This window comes from Gambusia affinis, linkage group LG01 (genome assembly GCF_019740435.1).
Source record: "Gambusia affinis linkage group LG01, SWU_Gaff_1.0, whole genome shotgun sequence".
In the NCBI taxonomy this organism is placed as follows: domain Eukaryota; kingdom Metazoa; phylum Chordata; class Actinopteri; order Cyprinodontiformes; family Poeciliidae; genus Gambusia; species Gambusia affinis.
Window position 1 is genome coordinate 18,699,006 of NC_057868.1, and position 13,367 is coordinate 18,712,372.

General features: G+C 38.7%; 1 protein-coding gene across 1 annotated transcript in view; it reads right to left on the reverse strand.

Annotated features, from left to right (window-relative positions):
• Nucleotides 1-11,777, reverse strand: part of lhfpl4a (LHFPL tetraspan subfamily member 4a) — a 35,176-nt gene extending 23,399 nt beyond the window's left edge. The window contains exon 1 of the mRNA XM_044108577.1: nt 10,379-11,777. Coding sequence (XP_043964512.1) covers nt 10,379-10,787 — 409 coding nt within the window. The 5' untranslated portion in view covers nt 10,788-11,777. The remainder of the gene's footprint in view (nt 1-10,378) is intronic.
• Between the last annotated feature and the right edge of the window lie 1,590 nt (nt 11,778-13,367).

Genomic DNA, 13,367 nt, shown 5'->3' on the forward strand with positions numbered 1-13,367 from the left:
ATATATATATATATATATATATATATATATATATATATATATATATATAGCTGCACAGTGGCTGTTGCCTTGCAGCAAGAAGGTCCTGTTCGATTCCCGGCCCGGGTCTTTCTGCATGGAGTTTGCATGTTCTCCCTGTGCATGGTGGGTTCTCTCCGGGTTCTCCGGCTTCCTCCCACAGTCCAAAAACATGACTGTCAGGTTAATTGGTTTCTCTAAATTCTCCCTAGGTGTGAGTGTGTGTGTGCATGGTTGTTTGTCTTGTATGTCTTTGTGTTGCCCTGCGACAGACTGGCGACCTGTCCAGGGTGAACCCCGCCTCTCGCCCGGGACGCAGCTGGAGATAGACACCAGCAACCCTCCCGACCCCATTAGGGAAGAAGGGTGTAAAGAAAATGGATGGATGGATGGATGGATATATATATATATATATATATATATATATATATATATATATATGTGTGTGTGCGTGTGCGGGTGTGTGTGTGTGTGTGTAGGCGTGTGTGTGTGTGTGTGTGTGAAAGCTAAGAGGACTGGAAGAAGACTGTAATGCTGGGCATTCTGGGTAAATACAAGCAAAACAAACTCGGGTCTGGCACTGAAGGGAGAAATGGTTTGTGTTTTTGTTACCAGCAACAACAGAGAAATCCCACAACCACTAAAATCTGATGACACTCCATTTTTGTTTACATTTTGTGAGTAAGAAAGCTCACTCAGTGTCTTGAAGGAAGCCATATTTTGTTTCCCTCCACAGGCAAGGAGGGAAACAGGAACTCAAGAAACTGACAATTTTCCTGAAACATTACGTTTTTTAATTAATTAATATATATATATATATTTTTTATCTGCCATTAGCAAAGCTGCATCACATTAATAACCTGCAAAGATCCTCCTCCTGGCTCTGATTGGTTGTTTCTGATCGGGACAGGTGCGTTAGTGTGGATGGCAGTACAACCACAGTGGGGAGGCAACAGATCACCTGTCTCATATTCTCCCGTCAGGATGTAGTGACTACTTTAACAAATATGTAAAAACAACATTTTTATAAACATTTGTAAAAGCTATTTATTGCCTCTTTAATTATGATGCCTAAGTTATGTTGTTATGTTAACTAATATTTAGATTACTTGCAACCATGGATAGACACAACAGTTTGTAGAGATAAACATAAGTGAACAGCTCTCATGTCAAATATTACTCACCTTTGGTGGCTTTTGCTCATCCATTCATACTTACATTCATCTGTCTATCAGTTTGAAACTGAAATTAATAATACACGTTAAACTAAATAAATTTAGAGATTATACCTAATATTTAAGTTGGAAAGCAAGATTATCTGCACACCTCATGAATGTTGGTGTTTTATTCAGGCTGTGGAGTGACAAACCTCTTTTACTTGGAAGAGGCCACATATGTAGCATTTTGGGGAAACTGTATTCTTTTACTAAAGAGTTACGGATTCAACACAATGGATTGGCACAAACCTTTTATGAGCTGCGTGATGCTGTGAGAGCTCTGGTTGATCTGGCCACACATTGTCCAAAAAGAAAGAAACAAACAAACATCATCCTCCTATGATTTTGTGTCGTCTTTTTAGACATTTTCGAAAGTAGTAACATCTGGCAGTTGATCATGTGACTTGTGTGATGCAAAAAAAAAAAAAAAAAAAGTGTTTCCAGTTTTGCAAAATACATAAATTTTGATATGGCTGAAATACCGTCTCTCCTGGCTCGAAAACGTTTCATCAAAAAAACTTTTTTGTCTTTTCGAAATCGCGTGTTTTCATTGAGCGAATTTATTTTTGTAATTTCAATTTGTGCAATTATGTGATTAATAAAAATGCAGCTGCTGTGAGAGCAGCTTGAACATCTCTCTGTGATGGACCGGCGACCTCTCCTACTTTTTACCGGCTGACTGGTGAGATAAGCTCAGGCCTCTTCTGTCCCAGTGATCCAAAACCACTCAAAAAATTACTAAACACCTCCAAAATCCCAGACAGGCATCAAACATTCCAATAATGATTTTTTCTTTTGCCCTATTCCTTTGCCAACGCTATTTCCATATTTCAACTTTTTTAAGCACACTCACACACAGAAGCACAAAGAGCAAGCGAACAGCCACTGACAGGTCGATTCTCCCAAGATACAGCGACTCTCTTGTGCCTCAGCCCATGTCCTGCTTAGTTCTGTTTAATATTGCAGTAGACAGGGTCAGACGTTAAGGATGGATGTGTGAGCTGATGTAGAGGAGGAGGGAGAACGGGAGCCATCAAGCTGCAGTGGTTTGCCTCTTACTGAGCTTTGCTATAGTTCCTCAAATCTGCCTGAGCAACAGAAGAAAACCATTAGAAAACATGGAAGGTGATAAATATCTCTTAGGATCTGTCGAGATTAAAAACTTCAACCGCCCTTTTGTTTTTTTTGTTTTTTTAGGTTCCTCTGAGATTTCAGGATAAAATGAATCTCTGTCCAGCGTGGTTTAAGTTTAACCGAAAGCTCCAGAGCATTTTCTCCTGAATTAATCAAAACCCGAGCAGAGGAGGCAGCAGCAAGGTTCTTCACAGAGTCAAGGTGCTTTTGGGAAATCCAGCCCTATATTTGCTTTTTTACGTCTAAGAGATGGGGGTAGGGGGGTGGGGGTGCGTCTGCTATTCAGTCTGGGCTCCGAGAGCAAAATGACCCCATTATTCACATTCCCATTGAGGTGAGAAATAACTGGGGGAGACGGGGACTGGGGAAGGAAGCCACCCATTTGCAGGGAGCTGTTGATTTTTTTAATGCCCCAGAGAGAGTCAATGTTTTGTTTTTCAGCATTTTCAACTTCACAGTAGAGTTCAGTTTGTTTCTTCCCTTTTAAGCATATGTGGTTCAGAGCTGGTGTTTCTTTTTGTTCATGTACAGTCAGTTGTTCACATGGAAAAGTTGTCTGATATTATTTAACTTTGGTGTGTTGGCATGTGATTGACATACAGTGTCTTTAAGAAGCAGTGGTCTGTCTTCCAGAGGTTCTCTCTCATCCAGGCCTGTGTTCACACAGCAGGTCTTGATGCTTAATTTTGCAATCAGACACTGTGGGAAAGGTTTAGGACCCCAAAGTGACTCGCATGCGCAGAAGAAGAAAATGGATGTCAAGAAGCAGTGCACTGTATTATCGAAGTAACAATGGACACCATAGATATGTATATTTTAGAAATTACTCAGCAGTGGAAGTCAACAAGATTGTCCCAAGATCCTAATAACACTAAAGGGATATAACAAAAAGAAAGCCTGACTAATAGCAGTGATATTTGAGGTGCACTGACAGGGATTTCTGTAGAGTTTTGGATGTGTAACCGGACAGGGAAGGGTGTGGGACTGTGATGTGATGTGCTTCATTGACAGATGATTTTTTTTACCAACATGCTTCATCCAAAGTGTTGAATCGACTTTTGTTGATGTGGACACATGACAAAAATTGCGTCAATTTGTTCACAAGTGGACTTGCAAAAGCTAACATCTATTGTTGGAGTTTGCTTTAAACTTTAAGGAGCTGAATATTTTACTTCATATTTTATTTAACCGGGTAAGTTAATTAAGAACAAATCTCATTTTCAAAAATACAAATGCATATACCTGACAAAAATGGATCTACTATTTGTAACATTAAACCTTACCTTCCACTACCTAAGAAAGTGTAGGAGAATCTTATAGATGTTATATTTCTTATTCTCCCTTCAGCTTCTTCATACCATCAAGGGTCTACATGTCCTCCCTCACTATGTATGTGAATCTTTCTTAAAGTAGCAGCTGCTAACCTTTTCTCGAACGCTCTCGATGTCTCTTTGATGTACTCTTTTCTAATCCTAATCACTTTAGTCACTTTTGCTTAAAATTTTAACTTCTTCAATCCCACTGCTGTTTTTTGCTTTGACCAGTGTAGTGAAGACAAGGGTGATGTAGTTTGTTAAAATGTGTTGCACCAAATCTTGGAAGATGAATTGGAATCAGCCTTTTTAGCTAAATTACATGTTATGTACCTTGGTGAACTTTTATCCACACAGGGACAAAAGTTAAATGGTTTGTGAGTGGTCTAATAATTATAACTAACATTATTAACATTATTAATTTCATTTGAAGCAGGACTAAACATAAAGTGGACTGCGCAGTCATCTGGAGCTGATCCAGGGATTCAGCATGTTGAGGTGAGTGACTCTTCATCATTGCAGGCAGAACTCCTGTGTGTTTGGTGCAGTATGAGATTAGGTGATGTTAATTTCGGGTCATTTTGGAGATGTCTGAAGGTAACTTGTATAAATTTGATAGCAGTGGTGGCTACATGCTGGGTTTTTTTGTGTGTTTTTTTATTATTCTGTGGCTTGTGACATTGAATTTAAATAAGTCCCAAAATATTGGAGGCAGCATAATTTAAAGGGGTCATGTTATGTATTTTTTCAGGCCTGTAGTGCCATTTCATAGCACAATCAAATAACTGTTTTCTTCAGCGGTTATAAAAATACTGTATACATTAAATGCGACTTAAAAGAAATATGACTTAGTAATTAAATGCCTTGAAATTGGGCCTCTGTTTCTTTAAAAGCTCCTGCTCTTTCTGAAACTCCGCTTTCAGGACGTCATCACAACATGGCTCCTCTCTTAACCTGTCCTCTATTATTCTGAAGGAGCTGAGCGGGGCAGTCGCAGGGGAGGGCTGCTCTGTGACATGGAAGCTTGGGAACGACACCTCAGAGGAGGAGCTTTATCCTTGAAGGCATAGCTAAGTCCACCCAGGCGTTTTGTACACCTGAATGGTTGCCATGGAGAATAAGGGATTTCTCAAACATGCATGAAAGAATCAAGTCAACACTCCAGGTATGTTTTTGATGAGGGAATGACATTACAATATCCTATAAAGTCAATAAAGTAAAAGTCAACTTTACTTGAGTCCACTACAGTTCACACTTTATTTCTCTTTTAAGCTTCGACTGCTAACTATAATCCTCCACAAAGATAGACATGACATGATCCAACATCTCCTCCTGGGAATTTTACTTTGACATCCTGGGATGCAAAATCACAATGTATTGCTGGGAGTCATGTGTCCCATCCTTAAGTCATTTTCAAGTGTTTTAACCTCATTCACATTTTGGTCAGTTCATCTTATATAGAGAACAACTTTGGCCTGTTTTCAGCCAGTGGATGCCAAGAAGCTCTGTGTCAATCTGTGCTGGCAACGGCCCCACATTCTGCCCAGTGCTTTGGCCCTGCTTCTAGTTTGTCCTCATCTTTTATTCAACTTTTACTACACCAATAAGTCTCATTAATCTCTGCACGAGGTGAGCCACTCACCCAGAATTTTACAGGAAGGTTAGCCAATGAAAGCGCCATCCTGCACCGATGTTCCAATAGGTGAAGGCATCAATATAAGGCAGCAAACTTCCTGTTTTATCTCTTAGTTTCTGTCGCATGCACAAGGGTCAAAATAGTTTGGGGTTTTTCATTACGGTTTAATTTTATTTTGCTGTGACTTTTTGTTTGTCTAATTCAGTTAGTTTTAATTTGTTTTTACAATGGAGTAGATAGTTTTTATAAGTTATTATTACTTAAATGTTTAGTTGAGTTTTTATTAGTTATAGTGGTAATTTTAGTTTTTTTAATACCGTGGTTGATTTTTAGGTATGTTCAAAAAGGAGAAAGTCTTGTATTATGATTATATTTACATCAATTGGGCAATGAATACTCAACACAAGATACCACATTTATAAAATGTATTCAGTTATTGATGAACAACTGACTGACTGGCGTTTTCTCCCGGCGTTTGCTGTCGCCATTTTGCAGAGTAGCATGAGTTCCACCAGTAATTTGCTGACAGTTGTCGTAAACGTCTTGTGTGAGATCAATTTCACAAAAGTTCAAAAAATAAATTCATAAAAACAAAAAAGTAGAATGTTATATGTGTAAGTTCAGTATGGATTATTTAGTTTTATAGATATAGTTCCATGTAGTTGTAGTTTTCTCAATTTCAGTTTTTGTTATCTGGTTAATTTTAATTAACTATAGTAACCTTGACATACAGTAGACCTCCATAGTAATTATCAAATGGTCCGTCTCCCCCAAACAAAGGCTGTTGGTCCTAAAGAAATGTGATGTCATAAGTTAGAAAATTTTACTAGGAAAGTTAAACCCATTAGTGGGAACAAAATTAAAGTAACAAACAAAATTAAAGTATTCCTGGTTTCATAAATAAAAAAAGTAGCATTAAGACAAAAACAACAGTAAAAACCTCCCAAGGCTCTAGGAAGCACTGGAAATAAAAGGTGTGTGTAATATTCAGAAACACAGAACAGAAATATTCACATGTTCTGGATCTGTCCACTGGGAGTTTTGGTGTCGTTCTCTAACAGTATTCATCACTTCTACTTCCTCTGCACCACAGCTAACACGTTTAGACACATATTTGTTGATGAAAGACAACACTGTGCTAGTCAGTGTGACAGCTTATAAAAAAACAAATTAAACAAATTATGTGCTACAAACTTCTTAGTATAAATTTTATTTGATCAAGTCCTTTTCTTTATGGACAGCTGTAATTCGCCAATGTCTTCAGAAGACCCACAAACAGATTTATTTTGTATCACTTCTTGTATCGCTTCTCTGCTTTTACTCTTTTTTTTAAACTCATGTTTGCACACTTGTGCTCCACAATTCAAAAGATTAAGTTGTAAAGAGATTAAAACAGAAATTTCCAAAAATATCCCAGCAGAAATGTAGCTACAGTACTGATGTCCAAAATAGGATATACAGTGAACTGCAAATGTATTCACGCTCACTGAAGTTTTTCACACTTTGTAACATTAATACAACAAACCATAGTGCTGTTCATTGGAATTTTATGTGAGACAATGAGAGAGCATGAATAGCATGAATATAAAAGTCTAACTACTTGAAGAATTCTTGATAGTCGGAAACCAAAACTTGAATACATTTTATTCAACTGAAAGCTTACAAAACAGCCAAGCGCTATTTTTGTACGCAAAAATATAATGGTCTGGACGGAAACATTGTACTTGCATATTACTGGTATGTTAAAAAAAAAAAAAAAAAGCTCAATAATGTTTAATGTGTTAAAATCTATGTAATTATTTAGTCAGAGTTAATGCCCAGCTAGTCCATCCATCAGTTTTCAGTACACCCTTGTCTCTAGCGGGGTCTGGAGGGCTGCTGGTGCCCATCTCCAGTTAACGTTTTGGGTGAGAGGCAGGGTACAGCCTGGACAGGTCAAGAGTCAGTTGCAGGCGCAGCTAGTCCCATAGCAAAAAACATAAAGAATTAATCAAACTCTAGTCAGTTTGTTTAGAAAGTTTAGTTTGTTTCATGCAGTGTGAATATGCAATCAAACTCTTATGCAGGCCAGAAAAGCAAACTCTGATCTGCTTAACAACTTAGGTCTTGGTTTGGTTGAAGTGAACTCTCCTGAATGCATGTGTGGATGCAAGTGGACCAGAGACTACTCCAAATGTAGAAAGTGGACTGTAGCGCAGAGCATTCTGGGTAAATACAACTAAAACAAGCACAGGAGTTTAGTGCCAGTCAGAGAAACAGCTTGTGGTCTTTTTACCAAAGACAAAGCAGAAATCCTACAACCGCTAAAGTCTGACACTATTCAATTTTGTGAAGAATGAAGTTGCACTCAGTGTCTCCTATGAGGTTTTTATCTCGCTTCCTTCAGTGATTCTTGGTGCAGTGCCACCAAGGTGAGGAGGGGAACAGGTTTTTCAACTTGTTTGAATCGTTTCACAATTCAGAATGAAAGTACCAGCTGAAAATGTAATAAATGTTGCAATTTTGGTCCCCAGAAGAACTGAGTCTACCGGACAATCAGGTGTGAAAACAACCTTAGTATGTCACAAAATAGAATCAAAGCCAGAATTTAGTTTCTTGAAAGAAAAACAGAGATGACAGTAATTTCACTTCTTTTTTGGATTAGATCTAATGTCTTGGGAACAGAAAACTAAAATTCAAGAAATTCACCAAATACTCTCAGGATGTGGGTATTTGTCACATTCCTTCTTCTCTGATTTCATTTACTTTGAAGTTTTGTGTAGCATTTGTATTTCCTACGAACTCATGATCATTTAGGCAAATGGAGAGAAAAAAATGCTTTCAAAAAAATCTCTACCTCTGCTGTCCTGCTGATTTGTGCTGATTGTAGAGCAACAAAACCTCTTTCAACACACTCGGCAGAACAGAGGACAGAGTGGGCAGATGAGGATGAGGAAAAGAACAATACAGAAGGAAAAAAGTGCTGATCTCTCTCTCTCCCTCTTATTCAGTATGCTGACTGTTTCTGTACAGAAAACTGACTCCCACGCTTTTCTGCCTGGCCTATTTATCACACCAATCAGGTTATGAAGAACTCGCTCCAGAATGTTTGTGATTATCTCCCAACCTTCCACTCCGGAGGACAGATCGGCTTCATTTGGAGGACAAATATATATATTTGGAATATTATTTTCACAAATTGGCAAAAAAAATCTAATTAATTATCCTATGTTCATCTGTTGTTCAATCGTGCCATTTTTTTCAGCACCAGCAAAGTCCCACTGTGATATCTGCAGCGATATGAGATGAGCTATCAAAATGTCCTTTTTTCATCATCAACCTTCTTCCTCTAGCCCAACGAAAGGCGCTGCCGCTCAGTGAGTCCCGCCTGTGTTCAGGGAGCCTCACTTTGTCCTCAATAATCTCTCTACAAACTGTAATCTATACCCACAGGGGTGGGAGAAAAAGAGATGGAGAGAGAAAGAGAGGGAGAGAAAAAAAAAACACAACCTCCCTGAAAACAGTAATCCAATCGACCCGGAATTATCCTTGAAATAGCAGCCACCATCGCAGGGAATTCACACAACACACTTCCCTGCGTGGACATGGGAAACACGGGCGGACTGACGGATGGGTATTTAAATGAAGGGATGGATGCCATTTGCATTTCATCAGCACAAAGCAATGATCCTCCTGCTGCTGCTGCTGCTTGCTTTGGAGATGCAGTGGTGTATCCGCGGAATATCAATGGTAAAATGATGAGGTGTGGGTGGCTAGCGGGGAGCTCAGGCTCTGCTACAGGAAGCATTTAAAACGCACCTACTCAGGGAAAATCCTAACAGTCTAATTAGGAGTCAAGAAATAGGAATATGTACAAACGGTCTCCAGCAGACTTCACACGCATGCAAAATGGAAATCACATGATGTTCATGGTGCTACATTAGCAAAACTGGTGTTGGAAATCTTAATCTATAATGCTGAATGTGATTTTTGATCTTCTTTCTGAGGCTTCGATATGCTGAAGTCTGTCATGCCAAAGATATTTTTTGATTTGAGTAAATGTGACACCCCATAATGCAAAATGTAGCATTTCTGACACATTTATTTCCAAAATGATTGACTCTATAACAATATAACACACAAATAATTATTTTAAACATGGATCTCTGAGTACTACATCTCTTTTATCTCATGATGCCAGAAATCAAATTTTATTCCATGTGTTTATGGGAATTCCATCAATTAAACCCTATAACAGAATCTGAATCATTTTTTTTTAAACACATATATCAAAGACATTAAACATAATATAGCTATAAATCTAAATCACCATCAAGCCAAACATATTTTTTGATTTGAGTTCTATATCTGATTCCCTAAAACATAAAATGTAACATTTTTGACAGTAATCACCAAGATGTCTACCTCTTTAACAGTATTGTATAAACGTATCAGTTTTTAAACTTGTATCTTTGAGAATCTACATCTCTTTCACCTCATATTGGCAAAAATTGCATTTTTAATGCATGCATTTATGGGAATTCTATCGCATCAATTTTATATATTTTTAAAACAAAGACCTCTATGACCAGGAATGCAGCTAAGTCATTTCTGAGGTGCGTACAGACTCATTATTGACAACCCCACTAGAATTAATTCCTCCATGTTGTGGCGCCCCCTTTCACTTGGCGCCCCTTTACGTGGCATATAGCCCATACGTATTAAATGCATAACTTTAACTCACCAAAATGTCAAACATATCACTCATGCTTTATGTACTTTGAAGATATTTTCCTCCAAACAAATCTAGAAAAGCAAACAATTTTATTTTTGAAACATTCATGTTTCAGATGTTGAGATTTAGTTATTTTCGTCAAAAACCTTCAAACGTATTATTTATCTTTTACACAAGTGGTATAAAAATACCATTCAAGACACTCCACTATAAATAGTTTCACCATGTTACATATTTATTTATAGCGAGTCTATAGACTCGCTGACTATCGCTGCTGACAGACGTTTTTTGAGGAGTCTCTTTACCAACATAATATTTATATTAAAGTCAATAAATGCCAACTTACCGCACAGCAGCTGCATCCAGGCACAGGTCTTGTAAACGGTGGAGGTGTTGCAGAAAAAGAAGAGCGCCATGCAGGCGATGCAGCTGAGGGTCAGCACCATGGACAGGAGCACGAATACCGAGGCGGCCTTGAAGGCTCCCGACGGGATGGAGCCGAAGTCGGAGAAGCTGCCCACGCAGGTGAGGTCCCGGCTGGACGCCTGCACGCTGCCCACGCAGTAGTGAAAAAGGCCGAAGTGGCCGATGTGCGGCGTCTTGACGCTGTCGCCAATCCAGTAGGGCTGGATGAACACCACCACGTTAACGATGGCGAAGCAGATGGTGAAGATGGCCCACAGAACCCCGATGGCCCGGGAGTTGCGCATGTAGTTGTCATGGTAGATCTTGGAGGCTTCTTGGGAAGGCAACATGTTTGCTGTTTTTCCCCGACTTTTACACCTTTAATCTGTCTTTCTTTACTCTTACAAGAAAAATTATATGAATATGTAGAAACCCCACCACACAGATTTGACACATAAATATCCCAAAGCTCTCTTTGCGCTAAGATTTCCCCCGCTTTGGCTTTCTCTCTCTCTCTCTGTCTCTGGAATGGGCCTAAAAAATTATGGGACCTGAAAATATGTATATGAAGAAGACAATACGTTACAAAAATAAAAAATGAAATGTAAGGAATGCTACATTAAAGCAATAGAAAATCATAGCCTACTTCTACCTCTGATGAATAATTTACCAACACCAGTGATTCAACATTGCTGGTTTTTCCTTGGGGCTACACAATAAATGATTAACAAAACAAAAAGGAAAAAGAAAAATAAAGGAAAAAATATAAAGAAAATCCATCAGAATAGGATTTATTTCCTTTCCCAATCGTCAGGTGGATGGTGGGGGTGAGGGGGGGCTAAAGCTGATGTTCCTCCTCATCCATCAGTCCGGAGCTTTTCTTCGGGATGTCCTTTATCACCATCCGGGGGATGAGATGGTGCCTGTGGCGCCAGCGGTAGAGCCCGTTTTTACCTTCCGAGGCATTCGTGGGGGTGCTCCTGTTCCTCTGCTGTTCGCTTCTCTAGCGTCCACGCAAGCGTGTGGAAATCAAATGAAGAAGAAGAAGACGGAAAATCAAAAATGAAACGCTCTCTTTGACACGAGCCCTCTGTCAAATTTCAACAGTCCTTTCCCGTAAATCCGACATCCTCCACCGCCTTGACTCCATTATCATCGTGTTTTTTTTTGTTTTTTTTTTGTTTTTTTTTTGTCGTAGCCTTTAAGCAGTATGTCTCCTCTCCCTTGCGCGCGCGCTTTCTCTCTCTCTCTTCCTGTCTCTTTCTCCGTCGTCCTCCTCGCGTTTTTCCGCGCGCCCCCCGGAAGATGCTGAATGTGTACTGATGACAGCGATGGAGCGCGTTCACGGTGCCAGCAGCAGCAGCAGCAGCAGCAGCAGCAGCGGTGGTAGTGGGGAGAAATTTGCATCAGTGCGCGCCTCCGCCTTGATCACCTTGAATTTAATATCTGGAAGAAAAAAAAAGGCAAATTCACTGTTGAATGATTCATTTTCCATGAGCTGTACCATTCAAGATAGTTTGACACTTTAACTTGACAGTCTGGGGTGAAATTTGAAATAAATCGCCAATTATTAATAGCCATTTGTTAGAGTTTTGTATAATCTTAAGGAAATATTCTGGGATATTCTTTTTAAAAAAATACTAATTTCAGTATAGTCTATTTTCATGTATTCTCTATTATTTTTCCCTTTTTTTAATTTGAAATTTTCTGTTATTAACGTATTCGATATTCTTCTGTTTTCAGAAAGAGGCATTATTATGTATTTTCCAGGCACACAGTGTCATTTTAAACCACAATCAAGTGTTATACTGACAACAGAAAATGGAGCTTTAACACTTTTTTGAGTTAAAGTGTTACATGTAAAATGAAGTTTGTCAAACTTAATTCATTTACATTTGTTTAACATGACAACTTATTAAGCTTAATATATTTATTTAGATGGGCTGCAAAGTGGCGCAGTTGGTAGAGCTGTTGCCTTGCAGCAAAAAGACCCTAAGTTTGATTCCCGGCCCGGGGTCTTTCTGCATGGAGTTTGCATGTTCTCCCTGCATGGTGGGTTCTCTCTGGGTTCTCCGGAGTGTGTGTGTGAATGGTTGTGTGTCCTGTATGTCTCTGTGTTGCCCTTCAACAGACTGGTGACCTGTCCAGGGTGACCCCGCCTCTCGCCCGGAACGTAGCTGGAGATGGACACCAGCAACCCTCCTGACCCCACTGGGGACAAGGTGAACAGAAAATGGATGGATGGATACTTAGATAAACTTAATTTGATTAATAGGAACAATTTCATCATTTATTTTTATGTTGGATCAGCTGTTTTCTTTCAGTGTATCTTCAGTTATTAAAAAAAATGGTGTATGTTTCAAATATGACTTAACAGAAATTTTACAATTTAACACCTTGAAATTAGGTCTCTGTCTCTTTAAGAAGCTCCTAATCTTTCTGATACTGCCTTCAGGAAGCCATCACAACCATTCTGCGTGGTTGCCAGGGGAGATGAAGGGATTTATCAAACATGCATGAAAGCATCAAAGCAACACTTCAGGTATATTTTTGATGAATGAATAACATGAATGATTTAAAGCTCGAAAAAGTACATTTTTCATAATCCTTTAAAACAATTGATCATACTTTAAGATAACCTAAGCAAATAATAGGGATGCACCAAATTTGGGTATTTGGGAAATTAGTATCAAACTATTAATATTATTGTTATGGCTTATAAGTGATATCACTACTGTTTGGGGTAAAAATAAAAATATAAAAATTCCTCACTTCACCATTATTGCTCTGCTTCAGTGAAACTCCCTAAAATTGTTTTCATTGCTAGTTCTCATTAATAAGTCCTTATATGTATAAACATCTTGGAGTGCCGTGAAGTACAAAGCTCTAAATAAATTAATGTATTGTTATCAGATTGAGTACTTATTCTG